We start from the raw sequence: 23525 nt of genomic DNA on the forward strand, positions 1-23525 counted from the left end.
GAAGGGGGAGAGGGGACGTCGTTGTGGAGCGGGGGAAGAGCCTCCCATCCGAGGAATACGCACTAGCCGGCTGCACATCGCCCCTCCAAGGTGCCCGGCTCTGTCTGCTCAGTCCCGGGCTCCGGCCTTGGGCTGCCCAAGTCGCGCAAGGCGGGGATGCAGCGCGCTCCCGGGCATTAGTCCAGAGGGGCTGGAGCGGAGCTTTCCACGAACCCGGCTCCGCTGTTCCTCTTCGCCCGAAGGACGCCAGGGAAAGCTGCAGCAGGTTGGCCGGCTGGCTGGCTGGAGGAGGAAGGGAGAAGGAGGAGGAGGAGGAGAAGCATGCCCGAGGCCCAGCCGGCGCGGGGGGCTGGGCGCGGCGCAGGAAGGGGCCGGCGGGCCCGGATCTCCGCCACCCCCCGCGGGGACTCATTGGCCCGCGGGCAGTGGGCAGCGCGGTGAATGGCGGCGGCGGCGGCGCCGGGAGGGAGGCGGGGGAAGGGGCGGTAGCCAGAGCACTGGTTGGGAGACGGCGCGGGGGAGGGGAGAGCCGGGGGGCCGGGCTGGAGGCGGGGCCGGCGCGGGGCTACGGGGAGCTCCGGTGGAGAGCAGGCGCCGGCGGCTGCTAGAGCGGAGTTGGAGGAAGCTGGGGGCTGCGAGCAGGGAAGCGGGAGAACAGAGGTGGCGGCGGCGGCGGCGGCGGTAGCGGTAGCGGTAGCGGCGGTGGCAGGAGAAGGAGGACGCCGACGCCGACGCCAAGAGGAAGGGCAGCAAGGCGGCGGGGCTAAGGCCCGCGCATCCATCCCGGAGGTGTCTGCGGGAACGCGGAGGCCGCGCAACCAGCGAAGCTAAGCTGCGGGGAAGGTAAGGAGCTCGGGGGCTGGGCTCGGGGCGTGTGCGCGATGCCCCCGTTCTCTTCCTGTCACCACCGACCGCTTCTACCAAAGCCTGGCCGCGGCTGTAGCTGCGGCTAGCGGGGTCCGGCCCCTGCCCCTGTTCCTGCTCCGCAGCCTTGCCCGAGCTGCATCCTGACCGGCGAGGCGCGCGTGCTGCCCCTTCGCTCCCGGGACTGCGCTCCGCTTCCGTGCGCGTCGTCGGGGGGTGAAGGGGCTGCTTCGCCCCTTCCTCGGATCTCTCCTCTCCCTAGGGCGCCTTTCTGGGGCGGGGGGCGCTTGCGGCGTCCACACACGCCCCAATTCCAGGAGTCTTGTTTCAGCTCCCGGGGTCCCCCGGTATTCTCCCTCAGTTTTTTTTCTGCGGGCTCGACTGCTGCTGCCCCTGGATCACTGGACTATTGAGAGGAAGGCGCCCTCGCAGGGGAGCTGACCCCTCTCCCCGGGGGAGAGGAGGGCTGGCAAGTGGTGGTCTAACCAGCAAGCCCCTCCTGGCCCCTGCCTCCGGAGTTTGACGCCCTCCTCTTCCGGGGTGGGGGAAGTGGTGCGGGTCCGGGGAACTCGAGTGGTGCCCCCGCGTCCCCGCCGGGCGGGCATTGTTGGGCCCTGGGCAGATTGTTGAATGCACAGTCAAAGAATGGGGTGGGGGTCGTTTTCGCTGCCGCCTAGATGGACACCCTAACGTTAGGTACTCGATGCGAAACTGGAAGGCCTGCCCAGCAACATGGAGACAGGGTGGGGAGGAAAAGTGAGGATGTGCAAAGCGAACTGTATGTAGCGTCTTTGGAAGCGTCAGTCAATTTCACCCGGAGCAGAAAATAAATTGCAGATCTTTAAGCAATGCTTCCCCCTTTCCGCATTCTCAACCCCCCACTCTCCCTAACCCCCCTAAAAACAATCCACTTTTTAGAAAAAAATTAATGCACTTTTGCAAGCAACGTTCAGGCTTGAAACAAGAGAGAGTCAATGGCCGTCAGTGTCGAAAGCAGAACTGTGAACTACATTTAGGCAAAATACTTTACTCTCTGTGGGCTGTTGCTGTCTTGGACAGATCTGTCCACCGTTAGATCCTCTGGTGCGCTTTGCAGCAGTGTTGGGGGTTAATAATTTGAAGGTTTTTTTTTTTTTTTTTTTTTTCCCGGGGTTTTAAAAGTGTTAGGGATTTTTCTGCTAGAACTGCAAATGGATCAAGAGATTTTGAATGAAGTGAGGTTGTCATTTCAGCGTGGATTGTTGGGACTTTTAGCTTTCAATGAGAACTATGCATGGATAAGGAAAAGTCTTGGATTTTGTATCAAGTGGGAGAATGTTAATTCTGTGTGGATTGTGTAAGCTTTTTAGCTGTTATCCTGCAAACAACAAAGACCTGCACTTTTTCTCTGGAATATCTTTTTAGTAATTAGGTGCATTATGTTTCAGAAAGCTTTTAAAAAACAATAGAAAAGTGAGTTCTGTTTTCATCAAAGACGAGAGCTCATTCTCTAAGATACGATTAGAGACTTTTTTCGCTCACTTTTGAAAACGAGAATCTTATTTCCATCAATCAACAGACATTTATATGGCACTTACTGTATGTGGCAATAATTTATTGAGAGATTACAGTGTTATTGGGGAAAGGGTATTTGGCATTAGTGGTTATAACATGCAGATAGTACTTCATTTTTATGTGATATTCCTAGAAGTCCAAGTTGGCTAACTTCTAGAAGCCAGTATTTTACTCAGGAAAGAGCAAATATTTTAAACACAGTCTTTCTCCCTAGAGGACTGTGATGGTATAGTACAGTGACCTTTTAGTCTTGGATAATTGAGACTAAAGTTGAGGATCTTAACTCCAAAGACAGGCTGGAGCAGGCTGTCTTGGAGAATGTTGAATAATTCCACTGCTGACTCTTAGTAGGAAGCTTTTATTTGCCAGACACTGGGAGATTCCAGAGGGACACATAGCTTTTTCCATAGGGATTTGTTAATTCTTTCTCTTGACTACATGGACAAGGAGACTTGTGCTCCAGGGGGTGGATTAATACTGGTTTTTAAATGGCTACAGGTTTTAATTTTATTATCTTGACTTTGGGCCTGCTCTTGAGTTGCAAAATTTGTGGTCTGTGCAGACAAACATCTGTTGTTTCCCATATTGATATTATTGTATCTTTTCACATCTGTAATAAGTGGCAAAAGATTTAGTTGCTTATTGTTGGAATGGCTTGATTTTTAAAAAAATATTATCAATTATTATGTTTTTGGTTCAAACTAGGTTGGTGTAAAATACTCTAGAAGCATAAATTGTTGGTTTTGGGAAGCAGAAGTAGTGTAGTAATCATAGATAATGCATCTCGTGATTGCTGCTGGCAGGTTTTAGAATGTGTCTTTATCAAGAAAACATTTCATTTAGGGTCTTTAGAGCAGGGTACAATGCCTTTTGGGTGAAGAACAATAAAAACTGAGTTTCTCAGATTTGTTTGTGGTCTCAGGCTTAACTTGTAAAGCTCATTTTAATTATTAAAAGTCACTATTTTAAATATTTTTCCACTGAGAAAAACTTATATCCATTTTTTCACATTGGAATACTACATCTATTTTTCACATTGGAATGCTACAAATTTTCATTTTTCATGGCATTCAGGAAATTTTTAAAAAGAAACTATGACATTAAATTATACACAGTCAGTAAAACAAATCCATTTTTATCTGAGTTTTAGACTCTTTTATTAATAAGTTTTTTTAGACACATAAATAAATAATTTAAAGTGATGGAAGTACTGAACAGATTAAAGTAGTTTGGTTTGGTGGAAATTAAGATAGATAAGAAGTTCCCATGTATTGTTATTATTGTTATTGTCCTTGTTATTAAGATCCTTATTAATAATCTCCAGTTTTTGAGATGTAGGAGAAAATGCCTGTTGAGGTGACTGGATGCTTACTTGTATTCCTTGTTTTCTCATCTCCCCCAACCGATGTTTTTAGAGTATACAGAATTTTTCACTAGACAAAGAGAATAGAGGTAGTGATAATGCAATGCTCACTGATTTAGTGGGTTCCACCCCTCCCCTCCACTTTACTGAAGATATAACAAGAAATTCTACAACCCCTCCAGCAAAACTTAAATTGTAATTCAAGTTTCATATTTGGGTCACTTGTCAGGTGGTTGTTATTTTTTAAAAAATTCTTCTCCCTACCTGTCATAGATACAGTTTTATAATGGTTCCTACTTAAAAGGAAGGAAATTACAGGCTGTTATCTATGTTAAACCAAACAGTATGAAGATAGCATATTCCAAGAAATATGTTTTGTTTGACATGTGTTTGATTTTAAAGAAATATTAAATCTGTGTAGTATCTTCAAAAAAAAAAAAGAAAAAAATAACATAACTCAACTGCCAATACCAACTTCAGATTGCCTTTTATCAGTTATATTCTCTTAGCATTATTTTGGTGAGAATGCATACCCATAGCTTGGATATAGTGAAGATGAGTTCCAATTAATGATGAACTCACAAGGAATGTCTGTTGTCTTTTTTTTTTTTTTTTCCTGTCTTACAGGTCATAGTTGAAAGTGAGTGAAAATTCAATGGGAGTTGTAAATTAATAAAACTCAGGTGGATTGCCACACCTTTTTTCTCTTTGCTTTCTTTCTTGAATTGCAGTGATAGAAAAGTGAGGTGATTGGCAAGAATTGGAGCCCTAATAGGCAGGTAGCTGCCTTTGCTTCCAGATTGAATAGTATACAATCTTTGAGTATCTTTGGGTCACCATTGTGACCTCATGAGAAAGGGACAGATCTTTAAGGGGCGTGGATCTAATCTTTTGACCCTGGGTTTCTCTTTTGACTTTTACATATTACCTTTTCAACTTCTACTGGAAAGAACAGCTAGATGGGTCAATCTCATCATAGGAAGAAATTTTAAATTGAACCATCGCTTTGAAATTCAATAGGAGAAAGAGTGGTTGTCATACTTGAGTTGGTGAAGGTCGCTGAATAGAAAATATGGAAGCAACTTTTGTTCTAACTAGATGATTAAATCCAAAGTACTTTTCAGTTTCTTATTACTGTGATTATCCAGGGAATGCTGTGTAGAAGAACTTCATTTTTTTCTTGGTGCTTTGGATTTAGGTAGTCATAAATCCTCAAAATTTAGACCCTTCCATCATTCCCATGTTATAAGGACAAAACTCCTAATCGATATCCTATAACTCCTACCATTTCCTACAATAATCTTTGCTTTCTAACACTGAGGGCTCTTATCAACTAGCTACTGAGTTAATTAGCAGACATTTATTAAACTGAATACACAGATTAACATATAATTGCCTATTGTGTTGATATATCATTCCCTAATCATTTTACTTGTATCAGTCTTGATTGGCCAGTTAGATTGTATATTTCCTGAAGATGTAGTTTTTTGTATAGTTAATTAGTATTGTTTCTTGGCTGATATAGTTGAGTAGTTTACCATTTCCTTCTCCAGCTCATTTTACAGATGAGAAAACTGAGGCAAATGGGATTAAGGGACTTGCCGAGGGTCTCACAGCTAGTAAATATTTTGAGTCCTCCTGACTCCGGGACTGTCACTCTCCTGTGCCATTTCATCTTAATATATCACTTATTTACCTCTCATACCATAATAATTCAAATTATGCCCAGTGTGATGCATTTGAACTCAGTTTTTCCAAGCTCATTTTTTCTAAATTTGAGCTAATTCAGTAGGTTTCTCAGTATTATGAATTTGACCTCTTTTAGTTAGATATCTTGATGTAGTGAGACGGGCAAAGGGCTGTAATTGAGAGAGGATGTTTTGGTGTCAGGAGACCTGGGTGCAACTCATGATTTCAACTTTTTCACTAATTGTGGGACCTAAAATGAAAGCAGTAATAATAATACTTTGCAAGATTGTTGTGAGAAAAGCACTTTGTAATTAGTAAATTTGTATTTAGTAGAAGCTCTACTCAAAGTGAGAAATGTGTGTCCAGGGATACCCAGATAAAGGTGTCTTGAACAGTGCCATAGAGAAGTAATATCAATAATATGCCATAATCAAACTATTGTGTCTGAGCCTTGATTTGAACTCGTGTCTTCTTGATTCCAGGCTCAACACTATCCACTGCTACACGAAAGGCTAGAATGTCAACTGTGTCAAAGAGATAACGGGTAATAAGCCTGAGAAGTGATAGTAGTCTGCTGCCAGATTGTGAAGGGCTTTCAATATTTAAAAAGAGGTATTTATAGTTTATTTTAGAGGAAATCGGGTACCACTGGAGCTAATTAAGCAGGAAAACAATATGGTCAGACTTATTATATTTTTGAGAAGTATCATTTTAGCAGCTTTTTGGAGAATAGATTTGGGTGAGGAGATCAGGAGAGGGTAGAAAGACCAGTGAAAAATCTTTGGCTAATAATCTAAAAAGGAGGTGATGAAGACATGACCTGAGGTTATTGTAAGTATAGAGAATGGAAGTGATGTGAGAGAATTTGCAAACAGAATCTGAAAGACCTGGCAGGTGTTTGGATAATTGAGATTTGTCAGTTGTCAGTGAAGTGACTGGAAGGAATGTGGTGCCTTACAACAGGATTATGGAAGTTAAAAAGAAGAAATGGTTTGAAGTTAAAGATGACTTCTTTGGGACATGTTGAACTTGAGATGCCATCCCAATTTTTTATTGAATTTTTAAAATTTTAATTATTCTAAATAAATTATTTCAGAAGATCGTAATTCAGTCTGAAATTCCCTTATCTATTTTATTGTCTTTATTGTCTCCTGTCTTGAGCCCTTAAATTCTATTCTTCATCTAGCCAGTAACTTCCAGTCACTTGATCCTTGGTTCTTTATCAGGCTCTTACCCCTGCACTTGCTATATTCTCGTCCCTTTTCCATTTTGACCCCTTGGTGAACCAGTTCAACTCTATACTCCTCCTCTTTTGAGTCCCATGCCTCCTCATCTTATCTCTGATCTTGCCTTGTCAAGCCTCAGCCTTGGATCACTTCCACTTTCCTCCTACACACATTGCTGAATGAAGTTGGAAAAAAAATCATGAAACCATGCTGAGTTCAGTATAAGAGATTTATGGTACACAACTCCAACCGGAGTCTCACTGCTGCAAGGCAATCCTATTGTATTTTTTTATTTAATTCTTTTTTACTGTCCACAGTAACCTCCAAACCTTTTCATTCTTCCTCCCACCTCTCATGATTGCCTTCTTCCCACCCTCCAGCTGAAAATCTTGCCTCGTATTTTAACAGAAAAATTGAGTTCATTCAATAGGAGCTCTCTTTCCCCTTCCTTAGTCATCTCATATGACCTACATGAAGTCTGCCATTAATTTTTTCTTCACTTGTCTTACATGAAAAAGTAGTCCTTATTCCCGAGGTTAACTTCTTTCCGTATGCTCAAATGATTCCATTCCATCTTGTCTTCTCCCTTCCAACACATTGCCCCTTGTCTCACTTGTTCCCTACTTCTCAGTGACTTTCAATCTCTTTTTGTCTGCCGACTTTTCTCCACGGCATACAAACATGTCAGGTTCTCCCCCGTCCTCAAAAGCCTTCACTTGATCCATCTCCACAAGCTCTCATCCCGCTTCTCTTTTACTTTTCATGGCTGAACTCTTGGAGAAGGCTACAATTGATGCATCCTCTTTTCCATTCTCATTAACTTTCTACTATCTGGCTTCTGACTTCATCCTTCAACTGAAATTTTCTTACCATAGTAATTAATTACCAAGTCTAACGGCCTTTCCCCCCAACTTCATCCATCTTGACCTCTTTGCAGCCCTCTCTTCTCTCTAGATTTCTATAACACTTCTCTATGCTGGTTTTCTTTCCTGTATGATTTTTCTTTCATCTCCTTTGCTGGATCTTCATCCCATAAGGGAGAGTGTTCCTCAGGAGTCCGCCCTAACCTCTCTTCTTCTGTGCTGTCTCATTTCATAATCTTATTGTCAGCTCTTGTGCAATCAATTATCATCTCTATGCTTGTGATTCTTACATCTACTTAACCAGCTTTAACCTCTTTGCTAATCTGCAGATTAAACATTACCTACCCCTCTTCATCCCCAAACTGTCTGCCCTTCTGAATTTATTTACTGTTGAGGACTCTAGTTAACCTCCCTGCCATCTAGGTACATCATTCTATATCACACCCCATATTCAATATTTTCTCAATTCCTATTGATTTTACCATTGGAACATCTTTTGTATGCACCTCCTTCTCTCTTCTTCACCCTGGTGTAGCCCTTTATCACCTCATGCCTGGATTATTACAATAGATTGCTGGTTTATTTCCCTATATCGTAACTCTCTTCCCTTCTATCCATCCTGCATCCAGCTGTCAAGTTAATCTTCCTAAAGTGTAGGTCTGACTACATCACCTTTGCATTCAGTAAGCTCCGATGTCTCCCATCACCTTTGAAGTCAGATATAAAATTCTCTTTGGCATCCAGAGCTTTTCACAAGGTAACCCATTCCTGTCTTTCAAGACACCTTACACAATCCTCCTCTCCTCCCAATTCTGATCTGGTGACACTGGCCTTGTTATTCCTCAAACCAGACACTTTTGTCTTTCTACTCTGGGTGTTTTCACTATCTGTTGCCCAGGCTTGGAATGCTCTCTCTTCATCCCTGCCCTCTGGCTTTCTTTAGTTTCATCTGAAATCTCATCCTTTGCAAGAAATCCCCATCAATCCCCCTTAATGCTCTTGGTTTTTTTCCTGTTGATTATCTTCAGTTTATTTTAAGTATGTTTTCTTTGTTCACAGTTGCATGTATATTGTCTCTTCTATTTAGATTGTAAACCGAGAACAGAGGCTGTCTTTTGCTTTTCTTTGTATCTCCAGCACTTAGCACAGTGCCTACAAAGGAGGAACACAAGAAATGCTTTTTGACTTTGTGTGTATAAACTTTTGGAATTTGCTAAGCATTTTAGAGAGGTTAATTTATAATTTGTGTTACTAAATTATTATTAAATTAAATTAAAAGTTTTGCTATAATTTACTACTAAAAGTCAATTGGTTGTACTTTGAAAGACAGAGTTTGAAGATGCAGGAAATTGATCCTTTTTTGTATTGATTCACTTTTCATGTTACAGATTTTTATCTTCCTTTCAGTGCCAAATCCTGCCATTATATATATGCATACAATTTTTAGGGCATTTTAGGTAGATTTCTAGTTAATCAATATACAAGGTTTGTATTGTGAGACTTGGAGTCAATATTTCATCTTATTCCTTCACCTTCCTATTTTATTGGATATTCTCAATGATCAGATTAAAAAAATATTAAACTTGACTTAATTTAGAAAGGCAAAAACTTGCATTAGTACTAATGTTTTTTTGTGTATGTATAATTGCAATATTTTAAAATAATTTTTATTTGTATTTTTTTCTCAATAGTGTTTTATTTTTTTCAAATATGTATTAAGATAGTTTTTTATTCATTTTTTTTTTTTTTCCCTGAGGCACTTGGGGTTAAGTGACTTGCCCAGACTCAAATAGCTAAGTAGAAGAGTCAAGTGTCTGAGATCAAATTTGAACTCAGGGTTGATGCTCTATCCACTGTGCCACCTAGTGGGCCTCCAATTGCAACATTCTTAACAAAGTTTAGAGCTACTTTTTCTTAATATTTTCTGCTCTTAAACCTGTGGGAAGGAAAACCTGATACAGTGGATTGACTTTTGGACCTATCTCTAATCTTTGACTTATCTTTTCTGCATCTTAGTTTTATTGTCTATAAACAATGGGAAATCATAAGTAGAGTGCCTACTTCTACCTATGTAAAGTATTGTTCAAAATTTCATGTTATCCAAATGTCAGCTATTATTATTCCAATCATTTTAAAAAATTAAAATGTTTTAAACTTTTAAACATTAAAACATTAAAAAAATGTTTAAATTGGCCTTTGCCAATTATCTATGAATAGGGCTATGCCAAAAAACTCTTACAGCACTCATATAATTGTTTCTTTTTGAACATAAACAGTTTATAATCTAAAATTTCCTATAATTTTAGTAGTGAGATGATACATATTCTCGAGCTAAATGTATGGTACGTGCATTTAGTACTACCAAAGTTTAGTCTAGTCTAAAAGACTAAGGCAAAAGTATACTAATGGGGACCAGGACTATTGTACCTACTAAAATTTTAGTGTATTGTGCTAATCTCTAGTGTTTGCGAGGTAATTTTTTAGTTATTATTAGAAAAAAATAAAAGGCCTAAAAGCCTTTGTCTTAAATTTTTGTACTTGTAATTTGAAAAGGTTTCACTGTTAGTTAAATGATATCAACAAAATAGATCATCTGTTGCATAGTAGTCAAACTACTACATCCCTAAGCCAGATAAACATAAGTAGAAAATATTTAATAAAATAAATAAGAAGGCAATAAAACATAGACAATATTATACTTTAAAACAAAATCAGTATGTGGTCTTAGGGCTCCTTATGTACAAATTAGGAGCCCCTGTTTGAATTTGAGTTTAATCTCAGACTAGGTGTATGGTTCTGAGCAAGTGACTTAATTTCACTTGTTTTCAAATTTCTCATCTATAAAGTGGGAGGTTTGGATTACATGGTCTCTTTTCAGCTCTAAATCTTCAGACTCTGAAAAAGAATTTTGAATATTAAATTTGAATAGAAAGTTATGATAGTAGAAATGTAAGGTTCCATAGGCCTCTTTCCCTCAACCTCATAAAAGGTATAGGATGGGATGTCAGCCATTTACTTTCTCATCTCTTTAGTTGTCTCATTTATAAAATTTGTATAAAACTATTTGCCATCTATGCCAAATGATTGTAGTGAAGATTGAATGAGATCATGAATGTAAAGTTATGTTATTGATACATTTTGGTCATACCTAATTGAGGAGGATGTTATTTTGGTGTCTTGGGAGACTAGGAATAGTCTGCCAATATGTATAAATTAGGTCCTGAACTCTTTTTAAGAGTCTTTGTTGAGCACTTTTTACTTTTTAAGGCTTTTAGACCAGCTAGAATATCCCCAGGAGCAATGTGAGGGGTTAAAAGGAGTCCAGTGATTTAGACAATGATAATGTTTTTGACTCTGGATTCCCTAATGCTCCTTGTTTTATATGAAATTGGAGGGAGAAATCTTTTTCCCTCATGTGGAAAAGCCTGGTATAACAGTAGAAAAAGTGATGGCAGCAGGAAATAATAATTAAAACTTATATCTTTGTTGTGCTTTAAAGGTTGCAAGACACTTTACATACAGTATCTCATTTGAGCTTCACAGTATCTAGTAGGTTGTACAGGGATAATAATCCTGATTCCTGAAGGGATTAATTCTTCTAGCACAATATATCTGGTGACTATCAGAGAGTCACCAGATTTTCAGGTATAAAAAGCTTACAAGGTTTACTTATTCCCTCTGATTTAAAGTTTTTTTACATGACAATAATAGATTTTAGCATCTAGCACCTTAGAATTCACCCAAGTACCATTCCCTTTGCTACTTTCCCAAAGTAGTTACAGCGGCTGGGATCTATAAACTGAGATGCTACACCATGAGAGTCTGCAAACTGAAGCTGTTGAATAGTATAACACCACTCCTGTAGAACTGGCTTGGGCCCCTAAACTAGTCAAGTGTAGACCCCCAGGGACTCCATAGGAATAGGAATAACAGTCAAGAGAAAAGGGAGGACTTAAGGGCAGACTCTCCCACAGTCTCCTTGTTCACGTCTTAGAATCATAAGAGTGGGGCTTCTTAACTTTGATGTATGTGGTAGACCTCTTGGGCAGTCTGGGGAAGTCAGTGGGGGGATCCTCCTAAAAATCATGTTTTTTAATGCTTAAAATACATAGGATCATAAAGGAAACCTGTTATACAGAAATAAAGTTATATTTTCCCCTTCTGAATTCACTGACCCTCTGAAATTAATGCATGGATGCTTTGGGGTGGAGTAAGGTACCAAAAAAAATCTCCTTTGCAAACCTTATAAAGTGTTATGTAAATATGAACTGTTATTATTATCATCATCAATGATTTACAGTCAAATAATGCCATCAACTGGATCTGTGACTGGAAAAGGAAATGGGATACAAGAAGTGCAAGTGATACCAGATGGACCGCCCACATTCATCATTTGTGCTACTTGTAATGCTGAGAGATATGAAGGAAGATCCCCAGCATGGAGGCTAGACTCTCTAGGAAGGGAGGACACAAACAATGAGGGGAGAGTGGAATATTGGGTTTAGAGCAAGGAAGACCTGGGTTCAAACTCTGCCTATCTCTATCCAATTGTGTGGGTTTGAACAAGTCACTTAATCCTCCAGGTGCCTTCAATATCTGCCTAGGACTTTTGGTGGAGGGAGTTCCTTTTGTTGATAGTGTTCATACACTAAATGTAAAAAAAATAAATGATTTATTTTTCTTGATTAAAACAACAGATTAAAACACATACTGTGAGTATTGTGTTGGATGCTGGAGAGAAAATAGAGCAAAATGGTTCTTGTCTTTAAAAAATTATAATCTACGCACGGAAGACAGCATGTATTGTTGAGGGTTGGATAGGGGGGAATATTTTGATTTAGGAAATCAGAGATAGTGAGTAGGGGCATAGGGCATTTGATTGATAATGTACTTTATAGAAATGATAGTATTGAGAGATAGTATCAGAGCCACATGCTGGGGATCTAGGGGAAACTAGAGATGGAGAATTCTGGGCAGTCAAGAGTTCAGGATGGCACGGCAGGATCCAGAGTTCCAAATCTGGAGCTGAGGCACATGCATTTTGTGAAAATTGGATTCTCCTTTGTACATTGCACTTCTAATTTTGTTTTGGTGCCTGTGGAAATCTACAGTTGGGCAGGGACTCCCTCCAGTGGCTTTTGGCTTCCTGGTGGAAAAAATAGTTCTCCACCTCTGCCTTCAAACACTTGGGGATATGGACATTTTTATGAGTTCTATACCTCCATTATAGTAGTACCTTGGAAGTTTAGTACTAAAAAAAGTGTCTTTTGTTAGCTTAGACATGCAATGGATGCTGTTTGATTCTTGATCTATCAAAAACAAAGCTGCTCTCTTAATATAGATATTGGACAAAGGAGTTTTCTCACATTTATCTAATTTTATCTTTTTTTAAATTGATGGAATTGAGAATAATATAATTCCAGATGAATGTTCTTTCTACACAATGATTTTCATATTAAAAAAAATTTTTTTTTACATGTAGCTATCCTTAGATTGCTATTGCCTTCAGAACGGGCTGAAAGATTTTAACTATGGAAAGATGAATACACTTGGAAGTGTCAGGATGTAACCATTTAATTTATAATTAGATCTTTTTAAAAAAGATCAGAATTTCAAGCTGTTGTGGTACTGAAGTTTTAAAATGTAACTTCAATTTGGTACACTTAAAAAGTTTTTTATGGGTCTCCAGACTTTCCTCACCTCTAACTAGAATTCCTAGATTTCTTCAGAGCTCAGCTTACCTGATATTTTTTCCATGAAATCTTTTCTAATATTTTCAACTGTTAGTACCCCTACCCCACTAGCATCTATTTTTTTTTTTTAATTTTCTTAAATCTGTACAAACCATCTCTCTCAAAGATTTAAGCTTCTCAAGGGCCAGGAATGTTTTTGTTGTCATATGCCTAGTACATAAATAGTTGCTTAAAAAAATTTGTTGTTTGAATAGAATAGGATATTGAAATTATATTCAACAAAATATATAAAATTCAATATATAAAGCTAAAGATTGAATGAGTCTATATAATATATTCATAGTATATAAATATATTCTATCGGTATATAATGTGAAGCTTTTAAAAAAAAAAAAAAACTTGTGACTTGAACTGAAACTCCTCAGTCTTTACACTTTACACAAAAAGATAAGGTATTCAAATTTTAAATGCACAAAAACAATATTTGAAGTTAATGAGTATTCCGTTTCTTCCTTACTAGGTAAAAGAATGTGTGCAGGATACAGCTGTAAGATCTTAAGACAGACGGACAGTCAGTGGCAAGAGCATCACAACGGATGGCATTTGACTGTGAAATTCTCTTAAATATTTGGAGTCCAGAGAATTGAGAAAAGGAGCTCATCTGAAGAGAGGAAGTGGCTTATGTTCTCCTGCCATACCATTGATGGAGGACACATGGGCAGCAGAATGGCAGATCACTTTTCTTTCTAAATCTTTGAAGAATTCAATCTTAACTTTTTCTGGAATCACTTTAGGTGTTTTAGTACATTCTCCCCAGGCTCTTCTCATATAAACGAAACACAGTTGTTAACACTGGCAAAAATGAGTGCTGAAGGATACCAATACAGAGCCTTGTATGAGTACAAAAAAGAACGGGAAGAAGATATTGACTTGCATGTGGGGGATGTATTAACTGTGAATAAAGGGTCCTTAGTAGCACTTGGATTCAGTGAAGGGGAAGAAGCAAAGCCTGATGAAATTGGTTGGCTAAGTGGCTATAATGAAACAACAGGGGAAAGAGGGGACTTTCCAGGAACTTATGTAGAATATATTGGGAGGAAAAGAATTTCACCTCCTACACCAAAACCTCGTCCACCCCGGCCCCTTCCTGTAGCTCCAGGCTCTTCAAAACTGGAAACAGATAATGAGCAACAAGGTCAGTATTGACATGTACTTGGTGACTAACTCTCTGTTAAAGAGAGCTATTAAATTTGCATTTGGTCATTAAACCTGGGACATTATGCATCATTTCATTCCCATAGTTATCTTCAGCTAAAGGCCTTGTGTGAGAACTATGGTCATTATTTTTACAAATCTAGGAATGGGATATTTTATGTTATGTTAGTAGAAATGCTGCTTAGTATGTGGGGGTGTTTCAAATATTTTATATTTAAAACACTTTCTATCCTGTCACAGTGGGTAGCAATTCTTGCTACTCTCCAGAGGAAACATTAAATGCATTTTCAGTTATCAAGCTTTTATTAACTGCTTATTATGTGCTAGGCACTGTGCTAAGTACTGCAGATACAAAGAACAGTGAAACAATATTTCTGCCCTCAAGGAACTCATTTTCTAGTGGGAAACAAGATGTAAAAAATGGACATAATATAAAATGTAAATTAAAATCTCAGAGGGAAGGCAATTCTTATTGTAAAACATATGATATTTGGCTAAACAGGAATCTTAGAGGTGGCAGCGTTTTTAAAGTTAGCCATATTTATTATTAGAGTATTTGTATGGGAAAATATAGAGAGTAATAAAATGACCACAGAATCCAGCACAGAAGAAACCATTGTTTTTCTAACCCTATATCTACCTTTTGGTTTCCTGTCCAGGAACGCTGTGGCTGAAACACAATCCTGTAGTTAATATAAATGTAGAGGCTTTATTTTCCTTAAATGCAGTTTTTTTCATGGTATTAACATATATTCTAGTTGGGTGACGTGTGGAAAAAACTTTGATTTAAAAAAAATTATGACCAAAGTCGCTTGGACCTCAGATTGTTTATCAGAGATTGATTGCTATTGGCTTTTTACTAAACCAAAGTAGAATTACAGCTTCTGCCTTGCCAGCTTTGTGGTTTAAGGCTTAGATTTTTTTATTACTGCTTCACATAGGAAAGAACCTCCCACTTGGGCAAACATTGTAAAAATTAATTTGTGCCATGCTAGGATATCTCAAGATAATTTTTGTGTGTTGTACTTTTTTTTTCCATTCTTTGATTAAAAAAAGGAAGTATGTTTGCCCAAGTTGCATAATGAGTTACACCGTGTGTGATGTCGCAATAACACCTCTGGAAGAAGTTCCAATGTTGCTAATGTTGGACTATACTTCTACTAATAATAATTTATTCTGTCACTGACCAAATTGAGTGGATGAAAGTAGAAGTAAAGAAGGGTAAAAACTACTTTTGAACCAATTATCTTGGTAATCTGGAATGGTTGGATAGGAAAATTAAAAAAAAAATTAAGTCAGAAATTTGCTGAATCTTTAATAAAATCTAATAGGGCATGCCAGAAGTTGTTTTTCTTCTTCAAAGAAGATGCTGCTTCCTTAAACAGTGCAAATTTATACAATTAAGTTTGTTTCATGTCTGTTTGCATGTAAGTAAAAAAGTAATGAGTTAGCAGTAAATATTGAGTTCAGAGTGCTATTCAGAAATGATTTTCTATAATTTCACTGTCTATCTAAAGATATTTATCTATATGAATCTACTGTGCAAACTATTTGAATTCAGATTTTAAAAAATTAAGCAGAATAGTTTTTAATAGGAGTATTTGAAGGAGGAAAAGGAGCTAGTGTTCCATAATATACACAACCTTATTTTGAAAAGGAGGAATGGAGTGGATTGGAGGGAGCTATTTGTGAAAAATCATATTTACATAGAAAGATTTCTCAAGAGTAATTCCGGTAAAGTCATAAAAAAAATTTACTGTCAACAGTAATTTTAATTGACAATTCTGACTCCAAGTATTAATATAGGGTTTTTTGTTGTTCAGTTATGTCCATCTCTTTGTAACCCCATTTGGGATTTTCTTGGCAAAAATATTGGAGAGTGATTTGTTATTTCCTTCTCCAACTCTTTTTCCAGATGAGGAAACTGAGGCAAACAGTGAAGTGACTTGCCCAGAGTCAAATCTAAAGTCTAAAGCCAGATTTGAAATCATAAAAAGGAGTCTTTCTCACTTCTTTCTCACAGTCCAGGTGCTCCATCTGCTATGTCATATAGCTGCCCATAAATATAGTTAAGTTGATCTTAATGATCTAATAGAAATGTCTTTCCTGATTGGTTAATGAATTTTATTTCTCATTTTAAAATTATTCTTTATTATTTCACTTCATGTTTAGGGTACTAATTAAAATCTTTTAAAATTTGACTCTTCAAGACCCAGGAAATTGATTTCTTTGTCTTAAAAGAAGTCACCAAAGAAAGATACAGATTAATGAGGATTATAGCATAAGAGAGAAAATAAATATTAAAAAGACATTAGGAAGAAGCACAAATAAAAGTTTGGGAAGAAAGTGGGAAGAGGTGCAATGATAATTCAATAGAATTAGTGACAAACCAGATTATTATGGAAAAGAGGCCAACAGGAATGAATTTTATGCATGTTAGCAATTACTAATAAACTAGTTGGATACCTTTGGGCTAAACATGTATTCTGCTTGAAAAAATATCAAAGTGACAAACTGAAAATTAGGGAGGGTAAATATCTTTTTATCTTCATTGTAACATGGTAATTATTATTTAGCATTCATTCCTCTTCTCTTCCCTTCCCTCAAATACTCATTTATGACCATATGTATTCAGTTTAATTGGTTACCACATTGAGTCAGCCAATCAGCCACATTTATTACTTAGGGCAGGGAATGTAAGGAAAAATAAAGATAGTGCCTGTTCTAAAGGGGCTTACATTCTAATGGATGAAGACACTTAAAAAGTTAGCTGAAAGGGAAAGGGGAGAGGAAGGTATCTTGTGAATGATGAAGAAAAGAGTGAAGAAAATACTGCTCTGAGCCAGCCACTCTTTTTGATTAGAGGTCCTGGAAGAAACTGAGGTAGAAGGTACTTTGGATGTGTAAAGACATTGAGGGCAAAGACCAGGCATAGAACTCCTCATTATTGATCAGAGTGCCTTGGAAAATTCTGTCACATAAATAGTAATGGATCATTATAATAAAAAGAATGAATCTATGATTTGAGCTGCATGTTAATTTTGTACGTGTTATATTCTGCAGAGCATCGTTACTATTTTTTTTAGTGTTAACTTTTGGCTAGAATCCTTTTCAATATGAAAGACCAGACATTGTTGGAATATAAAAGTCTGTTTCTGAAAATGCACGTAGCTAAGGGAGTATTATGTCTCAAAGCTGGAATGGCCATTTTGAGTTCTGAGTTAACTTTCATAATTGGGTACACAGTTAGCATGTGATGTGTGAAACTGTAAAATTACAATAGCTCATTTTGTTTCCTCTAATCCTTTCTTTTTCATTCCTAATAGCATTCCTTTTCAGTAGTTACCATTGTTTTCCTTTTTTGAGGATCTGCAGACCTGAAACCCAGGTCTGAGCTATTATATTAGCTCCTCCCCAATAATAAGTACTCAGGATATTATCTAAAATATTTATGTTGGTGAGAAATGGGCTTCATCTGATATTACTCTCACTATACCATTTAAACATAGTGAATAAGGAGAGTGTAAAAATCTACTGACTGAATAAAGATGGTCTTAGGCCAGAAATGAGTAGGGAAGGGATAAGGAAAGCACATCATCTTTTCTCCTCTTTTCCTTCCTTTTTATAGATGGTTGAGAATTTCACTTTTACCTTAAATCTTTCATCCCTCCTTTTCCCTTTTGAGATAAGAGAAACTTTAGTTGATTTAGCTTTTCTTTACTTCTTTTATATCAAATACATGAATAAAAATTAGATACAACCCCTAAGAAGCTGCCCTATTACCAATGATGGTAGTTGTTCTCTTATCAGTGACTGGTTGTAAAACTTTAAAACTAAAACAGAAAAGGTATATTGTTTTTGTTATCTTTAAAAAAATTGTTTTTGAACTAAAAAAAAAATACTGAAATGACCATTTCTCTTCTCTCCCTCTCTCCCTGCCTTCCTTCCTAACAACTAGTAAGTGTTAAGTGCATAAGACCTGATTTGAACTCGTCTTCCTTGACTATCTGCCCCCTAAAGCAAAACATTTCCATATATAAAGTAGAACAGAAAAAATAATGTACAGTTATTTCTTCCTTTTAAGTATAACATTAATCAATATTTAACTTTCAGAGCAATGTGTTTCCTTCTATCCTCTTGTGCCATTGTGGGGGAAGTTTCAGTGATCTTTTTCTTTTTTTTCCTCTTTTGGACAACCCTATTAATAGCTCTCCCCCAAATTGCCCCATTGTGGGGGAACTCCTTGTGAAATGTTAAATTCCCCACATTGTCCATATCCAAAATGTCTCATTCTGTATTTTGAATCTATCATTTCTCTGTCATTTCAGGATGAGCAGCATACTTTATCATGTGTCTTCTGGGATTTATGATTGCTTATTGCTTTGATTAGAGTTCTCACTTTACTTCCTTCTTACTCTGTCTTTTCTTAACCATATAGGTAAAATGGACCTCATTTTTGATTAGATGAATGATTATCTGTTCTGTTACAAGTTATCCAGAGACGGAGACCTCATAATCTCTCTCATTACTTCTCCATTGAGTCAGAAGTAGATCCTGTGGCATCTGACTACAATATCAGATAGGGAGAAGGGAACTTAAAAGACATCTATTTCAGCCCTGTCATTTTACAAAGAGAAGATTGTTGTTGTTTTTTTTCCCCCTGATAACAGTGGGAACAGAAAAGCTTCATTCATGTAAACCACCCTTCTTATTACTTTCATTGTTATTCTATATATGTATCTATATTTCATAGTTCTTTTGATGTTGAGGATGGCATAGTATTTATTATTTTTCCTATGTATGCATCTATATTTCATAATTCTTTTGAAAATGATGTTGGGGATAGATATTTGACTGGAAGCTGAACATGAATCCCCAGTGGGATGTGGCAGCCCATATATTCAGGCTGCTTTAAGAAGAAAACTTGTGTCCAGAGTATGAGAGGTAAAAGTTCTCTCTTGTCCTGGTCAGGCCATGTATTCACTGTCTTCACTGAATACTGCATTCAGTTCTGGGTCTCCTTGTGAGAAAGGAAATAATCAAGTTGGAGAGCATCCAGAAGAGAATCACCAGAGTAGTGACTGGAGCACAAGACGTTGAAAGGATTTGTCGAAGGAACTGGGGGAATAGTACCTTGGAGACCAAAAGACTCAGCTGTCATGTGGAAGAGAGATTAGCTTTGTTCTGTTTGGCTCTAGAGGGTAGAACTAGAAATAATAGTAGTAGATAGACGTTGCAAAGGAGTAAATTTAAACCCCAGGAAAGAAAAGTCTTTACCACAATTAGGTTTACCCCTAAAGTTCTTTGGCCTCGAAGGGAGTGGATTTCTCCTCTTTAGCCATTAAGCAGAGTATGGCTGGCAACTTGGATCTTGTAGAAGAAATTATGGGTCAGATTATGGGCTGGGCCGTGTGACCTCTGAGCTCCATGCTGCCTCTCATATTCTGCATATCTTTATATCCAGCATTTCATTCTATTACTTTTTTAGTGCTTTGGATAGACTCCAATCTGACCTTTGGCCAACCAGAGTCCTGCCTATTTTAATTTAAGGCCATTTTCTCATTTCAAGTCTCCCCAAAGAGGTAGAAAATAAATGAACATCCTTCTCATTATGGTTTTTTATTTACTCGAATGTTGTTGTCAGATCATCTCTGAGCTAATAAATCATTGTTGTTGTGACACCTTATCTCCTTTCTGTTTCTATTAAGTTTCCTTTTAGGGTTTACAAGAACCTTTGGTCATCACAGCATGATTTTAGAGGCGGCAGGGAGTAGAAAGTAAAACACTGGACTTGAAATCAGAAAGACTTGAATTTGAATTCCATCTCAAAAACTAATTCTGTGACTCTGATCGGGGAATACATATATATATGTGTGTGTGTGTGTGTGTGTATACATATATACATATATATGTGTGGGAAATATATATGTATACATAACACACATGCACACACACATATGTATCTGTATGTATGCATATATACCATGTATATGTGTTTTATATAGAGTTCTGTCAATTTCCTCATTTGTGAAATGTCATTGGCCTTTATGTCTATGTGTAAGATCTTTTCTAGACTTACATCTCTGATACTGTTGATTCCACCTTTTAAAAACATTCTGGGGAAAAAAAAAACACATATAAATGTTGCTGCTGAGTTTGGATAAATGGTTTTTAAATAAAAGCAGATCATTTCTGCTCATTAATGTCTCTAGTGATTATAGTGCTAAGGAGAGAAAACTTGAGAAGTAAGATCCTGTAAAGTCTACAGAATAGCACTTTTGCTTGTATTTATTTTCACTGCATTGGACTTTGATAGTTATTCAAATACATTATATTTTGTCAATTAAAATAACTTATGGGTCTCTATCTCTTTTGACTATTTTCCTTCACCTTTTTTATAGAGTTCTTTTTCTTTAGGGAGCTTAGACATAGAAAGGTCTTGGTTCTGGAAATTTTGTTTTGTTACACAATGGCATTCCATTCCCTTAACATATACACAAATCCACATTCTACAGATAATGGGTCTACATTTCCTCTTCTCCATGAGGAAGTGAGTTGATGGGGGGAGGTTGGAGAGAGATGAAAGTTTATTTCCCTGCTTATACAACTGAATTTTCAGTGTTCCTTTAAAAGGATATTGTGTGATAGTATTTTTGGAAGTGCTTTGAGATCTTTGGTTAAACTCATTATGGTAGACTGGGATGTGTCTTGTGTATGTGTGTGTGTAGTTTGCATTAATGAAACAGTATTATAGTTGTAGATTTTAAAGAACCCACTGTCGAGAGATGCAAATTAAAAGGCACAAAGCACATTTTCTACACAGGTTCACAAACTTTTTTTTCTCCCCCTTTTTTTCTTTCTTTCTCTCCCCTTTGAAATGATTCTGATTAGGATGAGCTTCATAGTAGCCTGTGAGGTACAAAGGGCCAATATTGTCGGTTCTGTTATCAGTTGTAATATTCTTTCTTGATTGGAGGTTTCTTTGGGACTTGTGTTGTGATTTCTGTTGGGCTCATTGTAATCCTTTCTTGGCTTGGTTTTTTGAAGTACCTTGTGATTAGTTGTCAGCTCCCTGGCTAGAAGGGTGGGTTGTGAGGAAGCGTATCTAATGGTAGCTTTCTCTAGAGGTCATTGGAAAGAGTGTGACCTGACACCAAAATTACACACCTTTTGGTGACCCCTGATGCTCATCTCATTATTGTTCCTGGGGTTGACAGGAATATATCTTTTGAAAGTCATCTTACCTTAGTCAAAAATGTCTGACTTTTTGAATTCTCTTCTTTCCCATGCAAATACAGCTCAATTTCTATAGCATTTGGGGGAACTGCAAGAAAGGTGTTGATTCACTTTTTAGATCTCTGCATTGGAACTGAAGTTTGTATTTGAACAAGTATCTCCTCTTACAATGCTGTGAACTTCTGTCATAGAATTTTGATTGCCTGTTCTGTCACTGTGATTCATTTACTCATTTTTGTGGGAAAGTCTGTCTTGTTACTATAGTTGGCATTTGAAGACAAAGACCTTTGAAGAATATCTGGATTCAGGCTGACCAGAAGAGTACTAGCATTCTACACTATGCTCCCTAGGGGTAAAATGGAAATTTTGTCCTTTGTAGTCTAGTGGGAAATAAAATAAATGTCTCACAGATGTACTCAGTATAAAGTGAAGCCATTGACATTTTGGGAAACAAAACCAAAAGACACAGAAAATCATGATGATGAATCAGTTTTGGTATGTCAAATGAGCATTGCAAGCGCCACTATTAGAATCAAATATATTAATAAAATATAACATCTATACATTCAAACACATTTATCAAAAGTTGAACTTTTTTTTTAACCCATGAGAGTTCTCACATTTTTTCTGGCTGATTAAATTTATAATTTTAACAGGTTTATACCAAAAAATTAATTTAGCTATTTTATCTTTTGTATAATTTTGATGTTGATTTGGAAATAGTATTGTTGTTGTTTGTCTTTCCTTTTCAAAGAGGACCCAGTGACTGACTTTTCAGGGTGATGTCTTAACTTGCTTGTGAGTTGATTTAAGGGGGTAGAGTTGCACAGAATTGGCAATCTCATACTTTCAAAGTCATTGGCAATAGTCCAGTGGCAAGACAAAGGTCAAGATGACCAGACATGCCAGGTTGTAGTGAATGATCATGGCATCTTCACTGTCTGACCAAGTTATAAACCATCCAGAGCACTTGTTTCAGCGTCTTCATGGCCACGGGAACAAATTGTTCTTATCTGCCCATTCCATCTGGGGAAAAGTCTTTTATGTGTTTGGTGTAGACATTTCCCTAACTAATCCTAACAGGTTTCCCGTCAGTTACCCTCAACCTAATTTAGCCAGTCTGCTGAGACTATAATGACAAAATAAGTAGCTTAAATTTTTATTGGGGAAAGATAACACATACACATAAAACTTGTCTGCACACTTTAAAAGAAAACACATCTGCTTTCAAAAATTTATCCTTGTATCTTCTGGGCCTACAATAATATCTTACTTATAAATAACTTGATGTTTGTTGATAATTATTTATTGAATTGAATTTGAATGAGTGATAATGGACATCATTAACCTGAATGTTTACATTTTGTTTTTACTCAGGGGTGGGAGGTGTTTGATTCAGGAGTTACTGGTATAACAGTGAAATGTCACCTTTATTTTTAATAATCAGACATGGGGCTATGAACTATCACTCTTCAAAGGGACCCCTTTTAAATTTTTTCCATAGGAATCTTTCATCATTTTAGATGTTTGTTTTTTTCAATTTCGATGGTACATCTTTGTCTAAAACATGTGAGTAGACAGATTACTAGACTCTTCTCCACATGTATAAGCTTAAAAAAATTAAATGCTTGAACTTCAGCTGCTTGTGTGGATTTATGGCTGCTAGGTAGCAGCTAGAAAGAACCATACTAGGTGAAATCCTTGCATGGGCCCATATCCATATCTTGCTTAACCAAAGAAAACAGACGTTAGCAGTGTAACTGTATAGTAAGCCACATAATACCACATAATAAATTTTTCCTTTCCAAACTTTCCTGAGGAG

At 37.6% G+C, this 23525-nt stretch overlaps 1 protein-coding gene across 1 annotated transcript in view; it reads left to right on the forward strand.

Moving 5' to 3' along the window:
- The first annotated feature begins 732 nt into the window (after positions 1-732).
- Positions 733-23525, forward strand: part of PIK3R1 (phosphoinositide-3-kinase regulatory subunit 1) — a 96026-nt gene continuing 73233 nt past the window's right edge. The window contains exons 1-2 of the mRNA XM_051991597.1: positions 733-843; positions 13773-14447. Of these exons, the coding sequence (XP_051847557.1) occupies positions 14114-14447 (334 nt within the window). The 5' untranslated portion in view covers positions 733-843; positions 13773-14113. The remainder of the gene's footprint in view (positions 844-13772; positions 14448-23525) is intronic.

This window comes from Antechinus flavipes, chromosome 1 (assembly GCF_016432865.1).
Source record: "Antechinus flavipes isolate AdamAnt ecotype Samford, QLD, Australia chromosome 1, AdamAnt_v2, whole genome shotgun sequence".
Lineage (NCBI taxonomy): Eukaryota > Metazoa > Chordata > Mammalia > Dasyuromorphia > Dasyuridae > Antechinus > Antechinus flavipes.